The 9,252-nt window shown below is 47.7% G+C and overlaps 1 protein-coding gene across 1 annotated transcript in view; it reads left to right on the forward strand.

The window, feature by feature from the left end:
* The window catches only part of LOC106590749 (vacuolar protein sorting-associated protein 13B), a 258,600-nt gene extending 252,152 nt beyond the window's left edge, over positions 1 to 6,448 (forward strand). The window contains exons 20-21 of the mRNA XM_045713900.1: positions 4,805 to 4,951; positions 6,020 to 6,448. Coding sequence (XP_045569856.1) covers positions 4,805 to 4,951; positions 6,020 to 6,237 — 365 coding nt within the window. The 3' untranslated portion in view covers positions 6,238 to 6,448. The remainder of the gene's footprint in view (positions 1 to 4,804; positions 4,952 to 6,019) is intronic.
* Positions 6,449 to 9,252: the final 2,804 nt, after the last annotated feature.

Raw genomic sequence — 9,252 nt, forward strand, 5'->3', positions numbered from 1 at the left:
CAGCAGGTTGCTAAGGCCTCTTTATGGAGCTGTGAGTTACTGAATGGTCAACCCCCTGTCTAATCCCATCCTCTAAATCTAACTATAACCCCCTGTCTAATCCCATCCTCTAAATCTAACTATAACCCCCTGTCTAATCCCATCCTCTAAATCTAACTATAACCCCCTGTCTAATCCCATCCTCTAAATCTAACTATAACCCCCTGTCTAATCCCATCCTCTAAATCTAACTATAACCCCCTGTCTAATCCCATCCTCTAAATCTAACTATAACCCCCTGTCTAATCCCATCCTCTAAATCTAACTATAACCCCCTGTCTAATCCCATCCTCTAAATCTAACTATAACCCCCTGTCTAATCCCATCCTCTAAATCTAACTATAACCCCCTGTCTAATCCCATCCTCTAAATCTAACTATAACCCCCTGTCTAATCCCATCCTCTAAATCTAACTATAACCCCCTGTCTAATCCCATCCTCTAAATCTAACTATAACCCCCTGTCTAATCCCATCCTCTAAATCTAACTATAACCCCCTGTCTAATCCCATCCTCTAAATCTAACTATAACCCCCCCTGTCTAATCCCATCCTCTAAATCTAACTATAACCCCCTGTCTAATCCCATCCTCTAAATCTAACTATAACCCCCTGTCTAATCCCATCCTCTTAATCTAACTATAACCCCCCCTGTCTAATCCCATCCTCTAAATCTAACTATAACCCCCTGTCTAATCCCATCCTCTAAATCTAACTATAACCCCCTGTCTAATCCCATCCTCTAAATCTAACTATAACCCCCCTTGTCTAATCCCATCCTCTAAATCTAACTATAACCCCCCTGTCTAATCCCATCCTCTAAATCTAACTATAACCCCCCCTGTCTAATCCCATCCTCTAAATCTAACTATAACCCCCCCTGTCTAATCCCATCCTCTAAATCTAACTATAAACCCTCCTGCCTAATGACATCCTCTCAGTCTAACTGTATCCTCCTGCACCAGATTTAAACAGTTGTCCCCTCATTTTCCAGTAATTCCCCAGCTGGGTGAACGGCCAGCCCCTCCTCCCTCCTGTTCATCCACCTCCAGCCATTAGGATATTTGTTAGCGTTGACCAGTATTCCCCAGTGGGCCAGGTCTCTAGATGAAAGGCTGCAGCAGTCTGGTAACCAGGGCCCAGTGGCCCAGTGGGCCCCACTCTGCTCTCTAAAGAGGAGCGTTTGAAGTCGTACGGCTTTTCTGCGCCACCGTGATCCATCACAGCAAATGGAGGAAGGAAAGACTAGGAGGAGGATGAGGAGGGAGAGAGAGGAGGATGAGGGAGAGAGAGGAGGATGAGGGAGAGAGAGGAGGATGAGGGAGAGAGAGGAGGAGGGAGAGAGAGGAGGAGGGAGAGAGAGGAGGAGGAGGAGAGAGAGAGAGTAGAGAGGTGTATGAGGAGAGAGTGAGAGGAGGATGAGGGAGAGAGAGAGGAGGAGGTAGCGAGAGAGGGAGGAGCAGAAGGAGGTAGAGAGTGGGAGTGGAAGGAGGATGAGGGGAGGGAGGAGAAGGGAGAGAGGAAGGAGACGTAGCAGTAGGAGGTGGAGTGGGAGAAGCAGGGGGTGATCCGATGTCTTAACTCCAACCTGCCTGGATTTCCTGAGCTGTCTTTATAAACACTATGATCCTGGAAGGAGTCCAGACTAGAGACTGTTCCAGAATAATGAACTGATTCCCTTCCAGATCAGAGATCTGTTTAACCCCCCTTCCCCTCTGGCAGAATGACTACAGGCTGCTTCTTGAACTCAGTATTATCCACACTATGTCAAAGATCGGCTGTGAAAAAGCCAACTGACACTTACTCTTGTGTTACTGACTTGTTGCACCCTCGACAACTACTGTGATTATTATTATCTGACCCTGCTGGTCGTCTATGAACGTTTGAACATCTTGGCCATGTTCTGTTATAATCTCTACCCGGCACAGCCAGAAGAGGACTGGCCACCCCTCATAGCCTGGTTCCTCTCTAGGTTTCTTCCTAGATTCTGGCCTTTCTAGGGAGTTTTTCCTATCCACCCCTCATAGCCTGGTTCCTCTCTAGGTTTCTTCCTAGGTTCTGGCCTTTCTAGGGAGTTTTTCCTAGCCACCCCTCAGAGCCTGGTTCCTCTCTAGGTTTCTTCCTAGGTTCTGGCCTTTCTAGGGAGTTTTTCCTAGCCACCCCTCATAGCCTGGTTCCTCTCTAGGTTTCTTCCTAGGTTTTGGCCTTTCTAGGGAGTTTTTCCTGGCCACCCCTCATAGCCTGGTTCCTCTCTAGGTTTCTTCCTAGGTTCTGGCCTTTCTAGGGAGTTTTTCCTAGCCACCCCTCATAGCCTGGTTCCTCTCTAGGTTTCTTCCTAGGTTCTGGCCTTTCTAGGGAGTTTTTCCTAGCCACCCCTCATAGCCTGGTTCCTCTCTAGGTTTCTTCCTAGGGTTCTGGCCTTTCTAGGGAGTTTTTCCTAGCCACCCCTCATAGCCTGGTTCCTCTCTAGGTTTCTTCCTAGGTTCTGGCCTTTCTAGGGAGTTTTTCCTAGCCACCGTGCTTCTACACCTGCATTGCTTGCTGTTTGGGGGGGTTTTAGGCTGGGTTTCTGTACAGCACTTTGAGACATTTACATTTACATTCAGCTGATGTAAGAAGGGCTATAGAAATAAATTAGATTTGATTTGACTATGTAATACTGTAGCGTACATACCGTTGTATCTCTCAGAAATACTTTTAGTTCGTCAGTGAAACAACAAGTTATTCCTGTAATACCGAAATAGTACTTCAGACACCCAGCACTCGGTTAGAGTCAGATTCAGGACACGACTGTTCTTCTCTGGAACACTAGCTGGTTGGAAATGAAAACCTCGTTGTCTCTGTGATGGGAAGTTTAAATGAAAAATAAATCCTTATTGGAACAGGTGAGTTTTTATTTGATTCCTCGGACAGCGCCAGCCTGCCTGGCTGGAAGAATTCTCTCTCCTCCTGGGAGTTTGGCCGTCCGAAAACCTCCCAGTACCAATCAGACCCCCTGTTATACCCAGTATCTATTACCAATCAGACCCCCTGTTATACCCAGTATCTATTACCTATCAGACCCCTGTTATACCCAGTATCTATTACCAATCAGACCCCCTGTTATACCCAGTATCTATTACCAATCAGACCCCCTGTTATACCCAGTATCTATTACCAATCAGACCCCCTGTTATAACCAGTATCTATTACCAATCACACCCCCTGTTATACCCAGTATCTATTACCTATCAGACCCCTGTTATACCCAGTATCTATTACCAATCAGACCCCCTGTTATACCCAGTATCTAGTACCAATCAGACCCCTGTTATACCCAGTATCTATTACCAATCAGACCCCCTGTTATACCCAGTATCTATTACCAATCAGACCCCCTGTTATACCCAGTATCTAGTACCAATCAGACCCCTGTTATACCCAGTATATATTACCAATCAGACCCCTGTTATACCCAGTATCTATTACCAATCAGACCCCCTGTTATACCCAGTATCTATTACCAATCAGACCCCCTGTTATACCCAGTATCTATTACCAGTCTCTCTGTGTACTGTCAGAGAGTTACAGGTCCAGTCTCTCTGTGTACTGTGAGAGAGTTACAGGTCCAGTCTCTCTGTGTACTGTGAGAGAGTTACAGGTCCAGTCTCTCTGTGTACTGTCAGAGAGTTACAGGTCCAGTCTCTCTGTGTACTGTGAGAGAGTTACAGGTCCAGTCTCTCTGTGTACTGTGAGAGAGTTACAGGTCCAGTCTCTCTGTGTACTGTGAGAGAGTTACAGGTCCAGTCTCTCTGTGTACTGTGAGAGAGTTACAGGTCCAGTCTCTCTGTGTACTGTGAGAGAGTTACAGGTCCAGTCTCTCTGTGTACTGTGAGAGAGTTACAGGTCCAGTCTCTCTGTGTACTGTGAGAGAGTTACAGGTCCAGTCTCTCTGTGTACTGTCAGAGAGTTACAGGTCCAGTCTCTCTGTGTACTGTGAGAGAGTTACAGGTCCAGTCTCTCTGTGTACTGTGAGAGAGTTACAGGTCCAGTCTCTCTGTGTACTGTGAGAGAGTTACAGGTCCAGTCTCTCTGTGTACTGTGAGAGAGTTACAGGTCCAGTCTCTCTGTGTACTGTGAGAGAGTTACAGGTCCAGTCTCTCTGTGTACTGTGAGAGAGTTACAGGTCCAGTCTCTCTGTGTACTGTGAGAGAGTTACAGGTCCAGTCTCTCTGTGTACTGTGAGAGAGTTACAGGTCCAGTCTCTCTGTGTACTGTGAGAGAGTTACAGGTCCAGTCTCTCTGTGTACTGTGAGAGAGTTACAGGTCCAGTCTCTCTGTGTACTGTGAGAGTTACAGGTCCAGTCTCTCTGTGTACTGTGAGAGAGTTACAGGTCCAGTCTCTCTGTGTACTGTGAGAGAGTTACAGGTCCAGTCTCTCTGTGTACTGTGAGAGAGTTACAGGTCCAGTCTCTCTGTGTACTGCGAGAGAGTTACAGGTCCAGTCTCTCTGTGTACTGTGAGAGAGTTACAGGTCCAGTCTCTCTGTGTACTGTGAGAGAGTTACAGGTCCAGTCTCTCTGTGTACTGTGAGAGAGTTACAGGTCCAGTCTCTCTGTGTACTGTGAGAGAGTTACAGGTCCAGGGGTAACTAGAAACACTTTAAAGGTCCAGAGATCAACAACAATTAAAGGCCAATCCGTAGTTTAACAAAGCAGCAGCAGTGTTTAAACCTTTACCAGATCTAGCCCCGCTACCTACTTCATTTTCAGTTGTTATTTTTATTAGGTGTGAAGTCTCCCTCTCCTCCTCCTCCTCCTCCTCCGACCCTGGAGGCCTCGGTCCAGAACGTGGAGCTGAAGTTCTGCAGCAGAGCGACGGTGAACTGTGCCGGGGGAACCGTGGGAGCTGTTAAAGTGTGCGCCAGGACCCCAGGTGTGTGCAGCTGTGCCCTGTTAAACTTTACTGCTTTTTACCCCAACGCCGCCCAACGCCAAGACTCTTCTCTTTCGCTTTTACACACTCAACTCAGTCCTCCCTGGACTTCAGTCCAAATGTTTAGTTTGTTGTGTCGTCACCGCTGGTCTCAGAGGGAGTCTTGTCATTTGATGTCCCGAAACAGAATGGCTTTACTCTCCACACAGAGAGCTAACAGACCCAGAACAAGTTCAACAGCAGGTCACTTTGTAGAATCCATTTTGAAATTAGTTTTCTCTAAATCCAGACTGATGTGTCTTTCCTCCTTGTTCTCCTCCTCCTCTTCCTTCTCCTCCTCCTCCTTCTTCTCCTCCTCTTCCTTCTCCTCCTCCTCCTTCTTCTCCTCCTCTTCCTTCTCCTCCTTGTCCTTCTTCTCCTCCTCCTCCTTGTTCTCCTCCTCCTCCTTCTTCTCCGCCTCCTCCTCCTCTTCCTTCTCCTCCTCCTCCTCCTTGTCCTTCTTCTCCTCCTCCTCCTCCTTGTCCTTCTTCTCCTCCTCCTTCTCCGCCTCCTCCTCCTCTTCCTCCTCCTCCTCTTCCTCCTCTTCCTTCTCCTCCTTGTCCTTCTTCTCCTCCTCCTTCTTCTCCGCCTCCTCCTCCTCTTCCTCCTCTTCCTTCTCCTCCTCCTCCTCCTTGTCCTTCTTCTCCTCCTCCTTCTCCTCCTCCTCCTCCTCCTCCTCCTCCTCTTCCTTCTCCTCCTTGTCCTTCTTCTCCTCCTCCTTCTTCTCCGCCTCCTCCTCCTCTTCCTCCTCCTCCTCTTCCTTCTCCTCCTCCTCCTCCTCCTCCTCTTCCTTCTCCTCCTTGTCCTTCTTCTCCTCCTCCTTCTTCTCCGCCTCCTCCTCCTTGTCCTCCTCCTCCTCTTCCTTCTCCTCCTTGTTCTCCTCCTCCTCTTCCTTCTCCTCCTTGTTCTCCTCCTCCTCCTCCTTCTCCTCCTTCTCCTCCTCCTCCTTCTTCTCCTCCTCTTCCTTCTCCTCCTCCTCCTTCTTCTCCGCCTCCTCCTCCTTGTCCTCCTCCTCCTCCTCCTCTCCAGGTTCACCAGAGGGTGTTAAGGAGAAGCTGGTTCCTCTGCTACAGGGTCCGTCTGACACTAAAGAACTTCATCAGAGTCGCTGGCTCAATGAGCTCCGTAAGCCTGAGTCTCTGCTGGCCCCAGACCTCCTGACCTTCTCGGTGCAGATACCCCGGCGCGGGGACGACGGCCATAACTCCTCTGGTAGGTTCCCACACCTCTACAGCTACAACATCTAGCTGCTACGGTGTAGATGAAACCTCTGGTCGTTCAGACCAGTTAAATCATCGACCTTCTATACGACGTCTAGTACAACAATACCGAAGTCCTCCACAGGTCATGTGATCAGTTCCCTACGTCATGTGATCAGTTCCCTACGTCATGTGATCAGTTCCCTACGTCATGTGATCAGTTCCCTACGTCATGTGATCAGTTCCATACGTCATGTGATCAGTCCTATGTTTTTGGGTTCAGGAAGTTGTTTTCCAGTGTTATTTGGAAACAGGAAGACAGGTTGACATGAGTTCTGGTGTTCTCTGGACGGTCGTGTTTCACCGTCAGTAGGAAGTAGAACTAACCTCTATATTTATTTTTATTTATTTTATTTCACCTTTATTTAACCAGGTAGGCAAGTTGAGAACAAGTTCTCATTTACAACTGCGACCTGGCCAAGATAAAGCAAAGCAGTTCGACAACATACAAAAACACAGAGTTACACATGGAGTAAAACAACATACAATCAATGATACAGTAGAAAAATAAATCTATATACAATGTGAGCAAATGAGGTGAGATAAGGGAGGTAAAGGCAATAAATAGGCCATGGTGGCAAAGTAAATACAATATAGCAAGTAAAACACTGGAATGGTAGATTTGTAGTTTGAAGAAAGTTCAAAGTTAAAATATAAATAATATGGTGCAAAGGAGCAAAATAAATTAAATAAATACAGTAGGGGAAGAGGTAGTAGTTTGGGCTAAATTATAGATGGGCTATGTACAGGTGCAGTGATCTGTGAGCTGCTCTGACAGCTGGTGCTTAAAGCTAGTGAGGGAGATAAGTGTTTCCAGTTTCAGAGATTTTTGTAGTTCGTTCCAGTCATTGGCAGCAGAGAACTGGAAGGAGAGACGGCCAAAGGAGGAATTGGCTTTGGGGGTAACCAGAGAGATATACCTGCTGGAGCGCGTGCTACAGGTGGGTGCTGCTATGGTGACTAGTGAGCGGAGATAAGGGGGGACTTTATCTAGCAGGGACTTGTAGATGACCTGGAGCCAGTGGGTTTGGCGAAGAGTATGAAGCGAAGGCCAGCCAACGAGAGCGTACAGGTCACAGTGGTGGGTAGTATATGGGGCTTTGGTGACAAAACGGATGGCACTGTGATAGACTACATCCAGTTTATTGAGTAGGGTATTGGAGGCTATTTTTTTAAATGACATCGTCGAGGATCGGTAGGATGGTCAGTTTTACGAGGGTATGTTTGGCAGCATGAGTGAAGGATGCTTTGTTGCGAAATAGGAAGCCAATTCTAGATTTAACTTTGGATTGGAGATGTTTGATGTGAGTCTGGAAGGAGAGTTTACAGTCTAACCAGACACCTAGGTATTTGTAGTTGTCCACATATTCTAAGTCAGAACCGTCCAGAGTAGTGATGCTGGACAGGCGGGCAGGTGCGGGCAGCGATCGGTTGAAGAGCATGCATTTAGTTTTACTTGTATTTAAGAGCAGTTGGAGACCACGGAAGGAGAGTTGAATGGCATTGAAGCTCGTCTGGAGGGTTGTTAACACAGTGTCCAAAGAAGGGCCAGATGTATACAGAATGGTGTCGCCTGCGTAGAGATGGATCAGAGATTCACCAGCAGCAAGAGCGACATCATTTATGTATACAGAGAAAAGAGTTGGCCAAAGAATTGAACCCTGTGGTACCCCCATAGAGACTGCCAGAGGTCCGGACAGTAGGCCCTGATACACTGATGATGACTGATACACGTTTCCCCCCTGGTCCACCAGCTTTCTGCTGCTGTCGTCCTTCACTGCATGTGTGGTACAGTAAGCAGGGGTGGACTTGGAGGTGGTGGTGGGGGTGTGGGGGTTGGTGTGACCGAGTCAGTTACTAAGAGCAGAGATCCCATGCTGCTTCAGGAGAGAAGAGGAGCAGAGTGTTCTCCACAGACAGACAGACAGACAGACAGACAGACAGACAGACAGACAGACAGACAGACAGACAGACAGACAGACAGACAGACAGACAGACAGACAGACAGACAGACAGCATATTCTGGGAGGTGTTCCCGGCTAGAAAAGAGACACCACCGTTAAAGGAATCGACTAGTTTCCTCAGGAACTTCAGAATCTGTTGAATTCTTCTTTCTCCTCTCATGAGGCATCTCAAAGCCCTTCTTTATACGTGACTATATACAAATGACAATAGAGTCCAGTAAGCAGCTCATCAGGGATGTGTGGACATTTCCTTTATGTCCTGGTGGCTCAGTGTTATGGACAGTCATCGTAGAAACACAACACAAAACAAAGGTTTGGCTTAATTTATAGGCCCTTATATGTCCAGTAGTCCTCCCTCTTCCAGACCTGTTGGAGACGTCCTGTATTCTCCATCTCCTTATATGTCCAGTAGTCCTCCCTCTTCCAGACCTGTTGGAGACGTCCTGTATTCTCCATCTCCTTATATGTCCAGTAGTCCTCCCTCTTCCAGACCTGTTGGAGTCGTTCTGTATTCTCCATCTCCTTGTCCAGTAGTCCTCCATCTTCCAGACCTGTTGGAGTCGTTCTGTATTCTCCATCTCCTTATCCAGTAGTCCTCCCTCTTCCAGACCTGTTGGAGACGTCCTGTATTCTCCATCTCCTTATATGTCCAGTAGTCCTCCCTCTTCCAGACCTGTTGGAGACGTCCTGTATTCTCCATCTCCTTATATGTCCAGTAGTCCTCCCTCTTCCAGACCTGTTGGAGACGTCCTGTATTCTCCATCTCCTTATATGTCCAGTAGTCCTCCCTCTTCCAGACCTGTTGGAGACGTCCTGTATTCTCCATCTCCTTATATGTCCAGTAGTCCTCCCTCTTCCAGACCTGTTGGAGTCGTTCTGTATTCTCCATCTCCTTGTCCAGTAGTCCTCCATCTTCCAGACCTGTTGGAGTCGTTCTGTATTCTCCATCTCCTTATCCAGTAGTCCTCCCTCTTCCAGACCTGTTGGAGACGTCCTGTATTCTCCATCTCCTTGTCCAGTAGTCCTCCCTCTTCCAGAC

This window comes from Salmo salar, unplaced genomic scaffold, assembly GCF_905237065.1.
Source record: "Salmo salar unplaced genomic scaffold, Ssal_v3.1, whole genome shotgun sequence".
NCBI classification, from domain to species: Eukaryota; Metazoa; Chordata; class Actinopteri; order Salmoniformes; family Salmonidae; genus Salmo; species Salmo salar.